The sequence below is a fragment of the Canis lupus genome, chromosome 3 (assembly GCF_048164855.1).
Source record: "Canis lupus baileyi chromosome 3, mCanLup2.hap1, whole genome shotgun sequence".
NCBI lineage: Eukaryota > Metazoa > Chordata > Mammalia > Carnivora > Canidae > Canis > Canis lupus.
This window is the reverse complement of record NC_132840.1, coordinates 86744650-86758814: the sequence shown is the minus strand read 5'-3', so window position 1 is coordinate 86758814 and position 14165 is coordinate 86744650. Positions and strand designations below refer to the sequence as shown.

Genomic DNA, 14165 nt, shown 5'->3' with positions numbered 1-14165 from the left:
CTTAACCTACTGAGCCACCCAGGTGCCCCCCTCTTCTATTTTTTCCCACAGATTATAAGATCCTAATCTACATATGCAAATTTTCTTTCTGACCAACAGGCATATTTATTTCTGCATTAAACTTGAGAGATTGCAAGTCATACACACCAAAAAACAAATTCCACCTGCCTTCATAGTTTCCACTTGTAGGGAAGAGTAGATGTAGGGTTTGAGGGGGCAGAGGTCAGCTCTTGACCAAGATGATGACCAAGGTCATATCAGCCACATTGTTCTCTTGGGGGGTAGGGGGGAGGGAGGTTGGCCATAAAGGGAAGAACTGGGCCTGACCATTTTCTTCTCCCTTCTGCTGACATCTTCAGAGGTAGCCATGACTCCCTCAAAAATTGAATTTTTAAGGTGAATTTTTAAGGTGAATTTTATCAATCTGTGTTATAAATTGTAATTTGCAGTCTTTGGGTAGCTTAGGGGTACAAGGAGATTATCAATAGCAGGGAGGGCTGGCCGAAAATATGTTCACCTAACAAGTTAGGTATTTGCTTTGTGGATTATCTGTGACCTATTTGAAATACTGATCCACTTTCTCGCCCCTATGCCCCTGGGCCACTTCTCCCACAAGGTGGTAAATGTGCTCAAGAAATATAAACTAATTTTCATATAAGCCTGGGGGAAAAAATAAGATGGAAAACAAATATACAGCAAAGATATTCATATAATATGCTCCTAAATCAAATAGAAATGATTTTGTATCATTGGTTCTTCAGGATGATTCAGGCCACTGTTACCCTATATTTAGGAAGTTTCATCAATTATTGATTGTTTCCTTTTAGCACTGGGTTATGTTGTTTCATTTAGTCCTTAAAATACAGCAACCACATTTATAATGCAGTCTCTCAACCCTCTCTTCCTCCCTCCCCCACCTGCCTTCCTCAATGTTTCCCTCTCCCTTTTCCTCCTCCCTTTCCCCACATCTTCCTTCTCCTCCCCCGCCCCCCTCACTCACAGGTGTACCATAGATGATCGAGTCACCCGTGTGGCCTGGCTAAACCGCAGCACCATCCTCTATGCTGGGAATGACAAGTGGTCCATAGACCCTCGTGTGATCATCCTGGTCAACACACCGACCCAGTACAGCATCATGATCCAGAATGTGGATGTGTATGATGAGGGCCCGTACACCTGCTCCGTGCAGACAGACAACCACCCTAAAACTTCCCGGGTTCACCTCATAGTGCAAGGTGAGTCACAGCTGGATTTGGGGGTTAGTGGTCCTGCCAGTGATGGAAGGGACACATAATCTCAGTCTCTGCTTCTACTTGTGTATGAAAACATGAAAAGCATTTTCCTCTGTTGAACGTCAAGATTGAGTTTTATGTTCTGGATTCCTTCCCATCTGCTGGGTTCTTGACTAAATACCGAATATCTTCAGTTTCTCAATTTTATCTGTGGTCCTTCTGTTCTTATTAATAAGTTGTTTGGCATGCACTGGTTGAACTTCGTTAAGTTACTTAGTACCCTAGAGTTGGGCAAGAAATATTTAAAAATAGGGATAGTACTATTCTCAGCGCCTTTTAATTACCTTTCATAGGATTATGTCATAATAAGAAGTTAATAACCTTGATGTGAAGTTATGTGACCGATGACTGGTTTTGGCATGGTTGTTGGGTGTGCGTGTTCCAGAAGGGGTTTTGGGTGCTGCACTCAAGCCCTCCCTGGCATGGGGACTGGATCTGTGCATCACTTTAGTCTCACAGGGAAGCCAAGATTAATTAAGAGGGATATTAGTTAAAATGCTATCTCCAGGTCTGTGTCAGAAATACATCTATATAATTTTTTTAAAGGGAAGTGTTCCCTAACATCCTCCCTTATTCTCCCTTTAAAAATCTGTGTCAGTATGTCCAAGCGTTTTATTCAATAGTTTTTCAGTAGAATTTCACAATGTAGCATACAAATAAGGCTGAAGAAATGTCAGATTCCCAGATACCAACTATTAAATATTAAGAATTAAAAATGCATTCCAAAAAATGCAGTCAAATAGCAGCTATGAGAATTTGGAATGAGGCAGCAATACAAATGAACTTATTTTAAACTGCCCCCAACTGACATCACCATTCCCCCATCGCTAGGTAGGCAGTTTCTGTCAATTAAATGCTAAGGAGAGTACTTCTCATCCCCCAGTGGCATAGCCTTCCTCCACTAAAGGAGAGGCTGGGGTGGACCCTGCTCAGAGTCTTCTGTATTGACCTGTTGGAGTCATACACGGAGCTCTCAGAAGGAGTCCCTGGGTACGATTGTGTTGTTAATAAGCGCCTCTTACCAGATCCCATCTGCAGTAGATTCAGTAATTATTTTTTTTTCAGCGTGTGAAATGTGTGTGGTGTCTTGGTTGAGCTACTGTGGATGCCCTCATGCTCTACTAAAAAATACAGTTTTGCTCATTTCAGTTGGCTTCATAGAGAGTTTGAGTGGAGGTTGGTATCTTTTCACACTTCAGTCACTTGTCTAACTCAGGGTAGCCATCCCTTTCTTTTCACTAGAACAGCTCTTTGGTAGCATGGCAGCCAGTCTCCAGTCCTGTGGGCCATTTGTTACAGCAGGAGCATGGGCTGGACCAGAGATCAGTCTGCTGCAGCTCTGTCCCCCGGCAGGTCCTGGTGCTGCCATATTGCTCGAAGCCCAATCTCAGTTCAGCCTTCAAGCCCTACTCTCGTCCCTGGGTGCTTTCAGACGCCCACATCAGCCTGCACACGACAGATGCCTGTACACTCTGCTGTTTCCATTCCCCGTACATGCCCCACCCAGGGTATGGCCTGGTGATGAACACTGCTTTGGAGCTATAAGACGGCCTGCCATCTGGAGATAAAGACAACTGTCATGTCTGATGCTTCTTCTCAGAGGCTGGTGGAGGCACTTGGTGAGATCAGTTATCTGAGATGAGCTGGAATGTCTGTTGAAAGTTCCTGGGGGTGCAGAAAACAAGGGAGTGTGAGTTCTCACTACCCCGCCTGCCACCTGGGCTTGGCTCCAGAAGAGCTGAAATTCTCAGCATTGGAAGTGACGCCTCCGTGGCACCTTCGTGGCCTTGACAGCAAAGTTATCTTCAAATTCAGGAAATGCAGCACTGAAATAAAAAAGAACTGTCAGGCACTGTACAGAAACAGACTCAAACAGAACAAGGCTATCACTTTTCAGGAAATAAGACAGATTGTGTAAGCATGTCAAAGTCAATACAGGCCATAAAGGGCTAGTGATGCAGAGCTTCAGGGATAATGTGCTTCATAAGGCCTTTGGAGCAATTCCTTGGGCTGGATATGGAAGCCAGTGGTGTCTCCCCATGGGTCTCATAGGTTTGGGTTGGAAGGAGTCTGAGAACAGGCAAGAGAAGAACAGTGGAGTGACTTCAATTTCAGAGGTCAGTTCCTCACAGTCTCCACATTTCAGGCCAAGTGACTTGGTGGCCTGTGAAATCCAACGCAGAAGATGAGGGAGGGCGGAGGTGGAAGGAGATGACCTTCCCCTGGAACACTTAGCAGGTGAATCTTTCTGTTTACTGAGAGGTAAAAGGAAGGCGCTCAGGGAGCTGCATCCTCTCCTGTCTTGATTAGCAATGGGGCAACATGTTCTTTCTTTGGAGACCAGTTGAATTTCTAGTAGGTGGAAGCAGAGACCCCACTGCTCAATTAGAAAGAAGTCTAGGAGTCCTCCTTCTTCCCAGCACCTATCAGCTTTTGTCCAGTCTATAGATTAATTTTTCAGAGTTAGTGTTACTTCAGGTTAGATAAAGATAATGAAAGTTTCCTAATCCTCTTAAAGAAGATTTATCTGACTGAGTAGAAAGCTTTTGGAATACAATAAGGCATGTATAAAACTGAGGCCTAATCTTGCCTTTAATTTCAAACTGCTGATGGGTATTGATTTTGCAATGAGAAAAACTGAAAAATTTCCGAGCTGCAACTTGTCTGTTTAGAGAGAGGGGGTGGGGAGGGAAAAAGGTGTTTATTTATCTCGCGTCCATTTGAGAATGTTAGAGTCTCATCACCTCTGCTAACCAAGTGCCATTAGCAGGAGAGCAATCCCGCAGGGTTCTGGCTTTGTCGCTCCCTGCTGCTGCAATGTCAGGATCTCAGAGATGCTCCGTCACTAACTTCAGAGCCTGTCCTTTGCTGTTTTATAAAGTGTCCTTTGCCACATATCTGATGGGATTAATTTCCAAGTCTTCTTCGAGAGAAGAAGCTATGTTTGTTAAAAAAAAAAAAAAAAATTATCACTGATACCCAGGACACATCTTGGCCACTGAGAGGATAATTTTAAAGCACCATGTGAGTTTGTGTGATAATGTGACCTAGACTGTGTACCTAGATATTAAAAAAATCCAGAGCAAGAGGGAAGTGTTTTTGTGGAGTCAGATTAGCCAGGTAGGAAAATCACCCTGGCAGCCCGGTACGGGACAGGGTGAAGTGGACAGAAGCTGGAGTGACAGGGAGTAGGTTACTGCCATCACTCCAATGCTGGGACATGCGTGGGCTGTGGGTCTACCTGTGGAAATGGAGGAGGTTCCTCCAGGAGATACTGTCCAAAGGAGATTGGGAAGATCAATATTAACGTCTTGAAAGAGGAAGAATTAAAAGGGTATCACCTACATTTTTGAGATTGGGGAAATGTTGAAGGCCTGGCTAGTAATCGTGGATTTGGGATCCTGCGCCACTAGGACTGGAAAGCACTAGTTTTGCTACATCTAGGGATGAGGAGAGCACAGACGTTACACAGGTGCTGTAGGACTCAGGTGTAACCACAGAAGAGGCATATTTGAGATTCATCATGAGTCTACTAGTGGGAAGATAGGTAAGATTTCTGAGATTAGCTATTCCTACAGAACAGTGGGAACCATAATTTATTTATATCTGTCTCCAGCACACAGCGCGCTGTGTAAGGCATACCTGACATTCAGCAAATGTCTGTAAAATGAATGGAAGAACAGACTGATGCAGCAAATGAAATGGCTTGTGAAGGCAGTGACCATAAAGGCCCTTCAAGCTCCTATCTGGGGGTGGAGAGTGAGTCAGACACTGTCCACATGACTCGGAGTGGACAGTAATTGGGAACAGTTCCCTGGAGGGATGAGGGTCTTCAGTGTGACAAGCTAAGAGATACACCAGGGATAACATGCATTTATTTAGCACTCTCCAGCACCGGTCACAATCTTTGTCTCACTTGACCCTTCCAACAAGCCCTGGGAGGCTGCAGTGCAGTGACTGTTCTCTTCATTTTGCAAATTAGATAACTACAGCTCACGGAGACTAAGCGAGCGGCCAGGGTCCCCTGTGAGTACGGAGCAGGGCTGGGGCTTGAACCATGGCCTTAGGACTCCGAGATCAGTGCCTCTCCAGCCTACTCCAGCACCTCTCCTGCCGACCATGTCTGAGGCTAGTTCTCTAATTTAGATCCCAGGGAAATGTTCACTTATCCTTTCTTCTCCCCACCACGTTTTTTCCCTGCTACTGATATTGCATGGTAGCAGCAGAAATCGAGGACAAAGCTCAAGAAGAAAATTAGCAGGGGGGTGGGATGCCAAGGCTACAATAAATGGGTGTGGAGAGGCTGAGAGAGGCAAAGAAGAAGATAATTAATTTACTAGTAGCTCATCCCTCCGGGGAGCCACGTTTTAAATGTTACCTCTTTATCCTATGTAAGTACTGAAAACTCTGGCCCTCTGAGAATCCGGTATCTAATTGTGATTCTAATTGTCATGGAGTTCCGAGCACTCTAAAACCCCATGGATTTGCTCCTCTCCTCCTGGGGCCGTGGTGGTTGTCCTTGTCCAGGAAGGATGGTCGAGAAGACAGGCTGGCTCTTTGCTCCTTGGACGTTGGCATTCTCTATCTGCTCTCTTGGCTAGCTCGCCAATCTGGTTGCTACCAGGTATTTCTTTTCATAGAATGAACTCCCCTTGCTCAGCCAAATCATATGCAAAAAGCTGGAAATGGTGAATTATGTGAATCTTTCATAGCTGAGGCTCCACAGCAAGCTCGTGCAATTTCTGTGTCTGCAAAAGACTTTGAGTCTTTGAGCCTGGAGTCAGTTCAGGTGAGGCTGTTTGGTTCCCAATACTGAGGTTAGGAGGTGGAGAAGTCAGATCTGCCAGCCGGTCCAGTCCTAGGTTCTGCTGAGCGCCAGCCAACTTCTGCACTGGGTGCATTAAGCGGACACCTTGGCTCAGTTGATCCTCACGTCAACTCTACAAAGTCTACATCAGATTCACATTTTAAAAATAAGGAACCTGAGGGGGCCCCTGTGTGGCTCAGCAGTTGAGCATCTGCCTTTGACTCAGGTCTTGATCCTGGGGTCCTGGGATCGAGTCCAGCATCTGGCTCCCCGCAGGGATCCTGTTTCTCCCTCTGCCTGTGTCTCTGCCTCTCTCTCTCTCTGTGTCTCATGAATAAATAAACAAAATATTTTTTAAAAATAAAAATAAGGAAGCTGAGACTTAGATAGATTAAAACTTTGCCCAGAGATGATGGCACTACTGAATGCTTTAAGTTCCCTTCACTGGACTTGTCTCTGGAAAACAGCTATCACAATACCGTGAAAGCACTTGCATTATTTCTTTTCATTATTCTTCACAAAAGTCCTGGGAGACAGAACAGAAAGTCACCACATTCTGGGGCACTTGGGTGGCTCAGTCGATTGAGCATCCAACTCTTGATTTTGGCTCAGGTCATGATCTCAGGGTTGTGAGATCAAGCCCCAGGGTCCTGGTTCCTCAGGCTCCACACTCACTAGGGAGTCTGCCTGAGATTCTCTCTCCTCCTTCTGACCCTCCCCCCATGCATTCTCTCTCTCTCTCTCTCTCTCTCCCCCAAATAAATAAATCTTGAAAAAAAAAAAAAAAGAAAAAGAAAGAAAGAAAATCACCACATTCTAAGAAAAGAAATTGAGATTCAAAGTTGAAAGCATTTGTCCAAGTTACACCAGCCAGGAGGTGGCAAAGCACCACTTACAGCCAGGTGTTGTGATTCCAGGTCTGGAATGTTCCTACACCAGACTGCTAACCCCTAGCTAAGCAAAAGGACAGGTAAATGTTACTATTTGTGAGAAAAATACCTAAAATTCTGAGGGGCTGCTAAGAAGAGCGTCTACCAAGGAGCCTGTTGCTGACGATGGTGAGGCTTGCGGGCCGGGCAGCAGGTGTGGGCAGGGCCCCAGGGGGCGTTTCCAGCAGGCAGGGGAGGCAGGCCCACCCACAGGCCACAGTTTGGCCAAAGCCAACCTATTTTCAGATCTTCCTTTGTAACTAACCTCTTTTTTTCCGCTATTTTCTCCTCTTCTCCCAAATATTACAGTCATTTAAATTAACATGTGTAATTTTGGGACTAAAGAAAAGCAGGCAGTCAACCTGAAATAAATTTAATTTATTCAGCCTCTATTTTAAATTATAATCACGCTTGTTCCTCACAGAGGAAGAGTGGAAAAGTGGAAAAGAACAAGACTGGGCATCCAGAAGCTCACTCCCCAGCCCAAGTTCAGCTCCTGACATGCAGGCCTGTTTTTGTAGGCTATTTCCTTCCTGGCTTCTTGCCCTGAGGTGAAGAACAAAATGCAATGTACTTGATTTTATTTAGGTGCACATATGCATACCTTGATCTTATATATTATTGAAGTGTATATATATTTGCGTTTGAAAATAAGATTCTGAGAAAAGGTCTATAAACTGCAACTTCTATGCATATGTGCAAATAGAGCACACAGGCCAAAGGGGCAAGGGTACAAAATAAGCATCACGCCTTCTCTGGGCTTCATTTTGTTGGTTTTAAAGCAGAAGAGCTGAAGAAATAGTAAGGGAGTCATTCCCAGTAATTACATTTTATGCCTTATTAATGTCCTTTCTCTGGAGGATTTTCATATAGCCAGGCATCTCTCCACTCCCCGACTTTTCCTCCTTCACCCACGGATGGGGGAACCAGAGGGTTTGCTCTTAACTCTCTCTCTCTCTCACTCGTATTTTCTTCAGAGCCCCTAAGACTTGAGGTCCTTTTGCTAATGTCGTTTTCAGTAGTGACTCTGAGCATGGCTCACCTGCGTTAGCAGTGGCCGCCTTTTCCGTTAGAGAGAGGGGGGAGGTCAAAGACCCCTGTCCTTGCCTGTTCCGCTCTGCCATCTGTAGCCTCCATGACCCCTATTAAATGGCGTCAAATACACTAAAATTCCTAACTCAGGCATTGGGTAAACTGAGGAGGCCATTGTGACATAGAGAGGATCAGGTCAAAGCTGCTGCCCTCAGAATACCCCGAGCATGCAGCAAAGGAAGGTATCTCCAGAGTCATATTGCACACGAAGGGCCTCCGCACACAGCTCCCTCCACACTGGACCCAGCCTCCAGCCTCAGGGTGGGACTGAGGCACACGCTGGCTCTCCATTGCTCCATCCTATCCCTTCCTCGGGGCGGGCCCCTCAGCTCTCACCTGAATTTGACAGCACAACTCTACTCAAGGTTGCCACGCCCCTTGTGACATCATGTGTCATTGGTGACCGCACAGTCCAGGACACATTTTGTAGAAATGAATATTTCTCCTTTGATTTTATTTTTTAAACATTTTATCCATTTATTCATGAGAGACACAGAGAGAGAGGCAGAGACACAGGCAGAGGGAGAAGCAGGCTCCCTGCGGGGAGCCCAACATGGGACTCTATCCTGGGACCCTGGGGTCAGGCTCCGAGCCAAAGGCAGACACCTAATCGCTGAGCCTCCCAGGCCTCCCTATTTCTCCTTTTAAGTCCCTACTTTAGTGGTTGTGAGGAGTAATATGGGGCTTTGTTCTGCTCTGCTTAGAAGCTAAAATCATCACATATGCACACAACATACCTGCACACACACAGGCACACATATGTGCACCAGGTCTCATGGCTATTTCTCCTGTGGCCTGTGGATTTCCCTCCCACTCTCCATTAGATATATAGGCTGAGCCTCCCTTTGAAGGGAATGAGGGGTATATGCTCAATTCCTCCTGCAACACTGATAATTTTTTAGTTGTAGGAGTAGGAAGAGTTGGATTTTCCAAGATGAATGAGATCCAAGCAAAATTTGACATTGGATGGATGCATTGTCAGGGCGGGAGGTGGTTTGACCGTGTCCATCTAGGGGCAGCATCTTTATCTGAGAGTCCTGGCCTCAAAGCTAGGTGAGTTTAGGGGCCCGTGGGTGGCTCAGTCAGTTAAGCATCCAAGTCTTGGTTTCGGCTCAGGTCATGATCTCAGGGTTGTGGGTTCGAGCTCTGCACTCAGTGTGGAGTCCGCTTGTCCCTCTCTCTCTGCTCCTCCTCTCCCCCAAATAAATAAATAAAATCCTTAAAAAATAAAAATAAATAAAAGTGTATGAGCTTGTTTTGAGGCAAAGGCACCCACTTCCACATGATCTAAGATGGTGCCAGTCCTGGCACCTAGTTTGGTGATAGATACAGAAGCCAGGAAGGGAAGTGACAGGGCCTGGGGCTGTCATCTGCCTCATTTTCGATAGACTTAAATAAACGGGAACAGTCATAAATTCTGTTTCCAAAATCATCACTGATGTGAAGATGGAGGAGAAAATGAAATGCCTGTAATGTTCTACTCAATTTGCATGGTGATCTCAGCTCATTTCCTCAGAGTCTAGTCTGTCCATAGCCCAGGTGACTACAAGGAGATCTTTCCTGTTGTGAGCGGAGGAAGTAATCACATTTTAGCAGAAGGTAAATTACTCAACGTTCATAAATTCCCCTGATAGAGTAAAGTTCATCATGACCCTGGGATAGTCAGGATCTTACATAAGATTTCAAACATCACCACCCACAAGATTAGTCATCGCTTAGCATCAGAGTAATCTGTGAATTCAGAACAGTGACATTTTTCTATATGTGGCATGTGTGCGTATTTGGAGAGTCTGACTTGTAGGCCGAAGCCGGCGTTGAGTCCCCGGTTAACAGGCTTACCTCAGACACACCGTCTTGGCCAAAATAACGGTGCTTTGCACTAGTTGGGCTCCTCTTGAAGGTATCAAAGAACCTTTGACCGTTTGCTCACCGGTAGTTCTCCTGTATAGGTAGAGCCGCTGAAGGGTCGTGGGAGGAAAGGAAAACAATCGCAAGGAAAGCAGCCAGGGATTTGTTTTCCAATCGCCATAAACCAGGGCTGTCCTGCACCGAGTACCTGGGATGGCAGTCGTTTTACAGACACAGTCCGTTCTGTTTCCCAGTTAGCATCCCAGGAGCATGTATTGTCTTACCTTTTTTTTTTTTTCTATTTTGTTTATTATTTATTAATTTATTTAATTTTTTAAATTGGTGTTCAATTTGCCAACATATAACGTATCACCCAGTGCTCATCCCACCTAGTGCCCCCCTCAGTGCCCATCACCTAGTCGCCCCCACCCCCCGCCCTCCTCCCCTTCTACCACCCCTAGTTCCTTTCCCAGAGTTAGGAGTCTCTCATGTTCTGTCTCCCTCTCTGATATTTCCCGCTCATTTTTTCTCCTTTCCCCTTTATTCCCTTTCACTATTTTATATATTCCCCAAATGAATGAGACCATATAATGTTTGTCCTTCTCTGATTGACTATTTCACTCAGCATAATCCCCTCCAGGTCCATCCACGTCGAAGCAACTGGTGGGTAGTTGTCGTTGCTGATGGCTGATTATCCTCCTTTTTTGACCGAGGAAGCTGGGTCTCAGAAGGGCCGAGGGAGCTGCCCCAGCTGCTGGGTGCCGGGCCGTGAGTCCGGAGGCAGAGGCTGCACTGACCGCGCATGGGCCTCCCCCCGGCTCGTCCCGGCTCTGTCGGCGGGGCAGCCTGCCTGCCTGCCTCAGTGGCTCCTCTCCCACGCTCTCCCTGCCAGGTTGTTTCCGATGGAAGGATTTCAGTCCAGTATCTCTACCATGAGGCTCTCTCTTCCTTGAGACCTTTTTGCCTCCGTCTCTGTATCTTAGTAAGTACAGCACCCTTGTTGAAGTTAATATCAGGTTTATATCATTCTGCTAAAATGGCATTTCAGGTCCTTAACGGCTTCCAGAATTCCAGCCTCCAATCTCTGATCCTTCGAATTGGGCGTCTGTAGTTGCGTCTCTGTGCCCCACGCTGCGCTTGACCTTCCTCACCCAGAAACCCATTCCTCTTCCAACTCGCCACACACCGTCCTTGTATAAAGCTCTTGCGTCAGTTTGGACCCTCCTCTCTCCTTGCGTCTCTGTCAAAGCAGATGTGTCTGCTTTGAATCGAGTTCTTCCCTTCCTCTCTGTTCCCACAGCCACCCCCTCAAAGTACTGAATCCCACTCCCCAGGGACCTTTTAGTCACGTCCTACTTGCTATCCAGTCCTCAGTGTCTGCTCCCTTACAATGCAGTTTAATGCCATTGTCTAAACATTCCTGATGCACACCTCTGGTCATGTCGCTCCCCCCCCCCCGCCATAACCTTAGTGACTCCCTATTGACGATAAAGTCAAATCTCTTCGATCGTTTTTCCAAGTGCTGAGTAATTTGAAGCTAAACCTACTTTCCACTCTTGCTGTCTGTCATTCCATCTGTGTATCCTACACACATACACACATCACAGCTAGACTTGTCCTTGTAAACCCCCCACCTACAAGGCCCTGCCCTACTTTTTTTTGGTCTTTTTATGCCTTACTTTTTAATGTCTTACTTTATCCATCTATTTTGAATGTGTTTTTCTTTGGATTTCCAAATTCTGCAGACCCTTTCGAGCAACCCTGTCCCATAGAGCTCCTCCCTGCTCAACAGCCCTTTCGGTGATGATGGAAGTGTTCTGTATCTGCACCATCCAGCATGGTAGCTGTTTGCCCCAAGTGGCTATTGAGAACTTGAGTTGTGGCTAGTGTGACTGTTGAACTCAGGTTTTAGTATGATTTAGTTATAATTAATATAATTTAAAATGACCACACAGGCTAGCAGTGATAATATAGGACAGCACAGTTTCAGATTCTAAATATCCAAAGCCAAAGGCTTTCTTTGGAATTCTAATGTCATTTTACCTACACTTTCTTAAGACAACTGAAACTTTTTCTCTTAGATTTCAGCTATTGGTGGATTTCACTCTTTTCCTCTTCTAGATTATAATTTCCTTGAAGGCAAGAGCCAGAGTTAGCTTCGTAACTTCTTTTTTTTTTTTAATTTTTATTTATTTATGATAGTCACACAGAGAGAGAGAGAGAGAGAGAGAGGCAGAGACATAGGCAGAGGGAGAAGCAGGCTCCATGCACCGGGAGCCCGACGTGGGATTCAATCCCGGGTCTCCAGGATCGCGCCCTGGGCCAAAGGCAGGCGCCAAACCGCTGCACCACCCAGGGATCCCAGCTTCGTAACTTCTTATATGGGTGCAGCTTAGATCTGAATTGGCACGACCAATTAACAAATTTATATTGAATGTTACTAATCCATAAACATGATAGCAAAATATCCTAAGTTGGAGATTGTTGGAGACCACATCACACAAAGCAACATCCGCCTTATTTCTTACCTTTGTTTCCTGGTGCTTAGAATGGATTGCTGTCCACTGTAGGCATTGAAAACATTTCTATTGAACAGAAATGTTTCTTAGGGAAACTTTTTTTTTTTTTTAATTTCAGAATTTAGAGATCCTGGGGAAAGATCCGATACAGCCACTTTCTTTTAGGGGCGTTGGAAATCACCTCCAAACAAGATGCCTCAGAGGGCAGCCCGGGGGAGGCAGAGCCGGAAGTGCTTGCACCCAGCCGGCTGCAATAACATGATGGGACGGGTGATGCCTTCTGATTGGCCGGCAAGCAGACATTAATGACCAGTTAGCGACTGTGTTCAGGTCAATTAATTTATATTTGTATTTTGCAAACTAAAAGTTGCCCTGTTAGATTATTGATTCTTTGTCCCTGTATTCAATTTGTTTTTAATTGCACCATTGCTGGGCCAAGCCCTCCCTCCTGGCAAGCTCGCAATAAATCTGCCTCCATCTCAACAATCAACAATAAATGTGTCTCTTCATGTCATTATTAATATGTCTCTTGGATTGGTTCATTACCACGGTTAACAGTTTATAAGAGCTGAATGGCACACTGCCAGGAGGATTCCTGTTCCCAAGGGCTATTTTGTCGTGATAGGGATTGATGCTCTCACGGCTGTGTGTGTCTGAGGAAAGGGGCCTGGGATTTAATTTAATATAGCGGGAATACTGGCTACCTAATCCTCTTTTTATCATAAACAGCTTTAGAGGAAGATATTGTTGGAATAGAGATTTTACCCTCTCTTACAATTCTTCTTCTTTTCACTTCCTGTTCTCTTTTTATCTTCTTAATTCCTTCTTAATTTCTGTTCAGATAGACTGTTCCCTCTCAAAAACAATATACCGTGTACCCGGGTGATCTCCAATCCCCAAGTAAGGGAGCATGCATTCCCCAGGAGCTGGAGTTTTATGCTTGTATTACTGTAGACTGAAAGCACAGGGAAGATCCCTATATTTGGTTTGTGAATAGTGATTAACAGACATACAGAAATACTGCATTCAGAATTATCACCTTAACGGAGGTCAGTGTTAGGAAAAAAAATAAGTCTATCTTAAAATAGAGATAATCATTAATTATCATATTGTTATTGGCTCTTTTAGGTAGCAGGATTTTTCAGGGGGAAAGCACAGGTTTTAAATGAATTTAAAGGTTGGCAGGAGAGATTCTCTGTGTCCCAGAAATGCCAAAGGAGAAACCTGGATGGAGCAGAGTGTGCTTTATAAACCCCTGCAGTGGCCTGAGATCTAATAACATTCCAGACGTTTGTCATTTCCAAGGCACAAGTTGCTCCAGGACAAGAAATGTGGTCTCCCTTAGACACAGAGTTAACAGTCAATTTTTGGTTCTGGAGATAGATTTTAAACTTAATTTGCTACTAACAACACCCACACGCATAATTTCTGTGGAGAGGGGTGACACCTGTTGTTGCGCTGGATAGGAGTTCAAGTAGCCCAGGGGAGTGGAGGGCAGGGGGAGTGGGGCTGGGACCAGGAAGATTTAGGAAAGAGGAGGGAGTCAGGGGGAAGAGATGGAAGAAGGACTGAGAGTGCTTTGGGGAGGGCCACAGAGCTGCAGGGAGGAAAGTGCAGGAAGCAGAGAAAGGGAACCAGAAGCCAGAGGAGCCCAGGCCCGTTGTACTGAGGACACCTG

At 45.5% G+C, this 14165-nt stretch overlaps 1 protein-coding gene across 7 annotated transcripts in view; it reads left to right on the top strand.

Moving 5' to 3' along the window:
* The window catches only part of OPCML (opioid binding protein/cell adhesion molecule like), a 1082947-nt gene that overhangs the window by 802168 nt on the left and 266614 nt on the right, over positions 1-14165 (top strand). For all 7 annotated transcript variants that reach the window (XM_072822754.1, XM_072822751.1, XM_072822755.1 and 4 more), the window contains one exon: positions 1003-1235. In XM_072822754.1, the coding sequence (XP_072678855.1) occupies positions 1003-1235 (233 nt within the window). The remainder of the gene's footprint in view (positions 1-1002; positions 1236-14165) is intronic.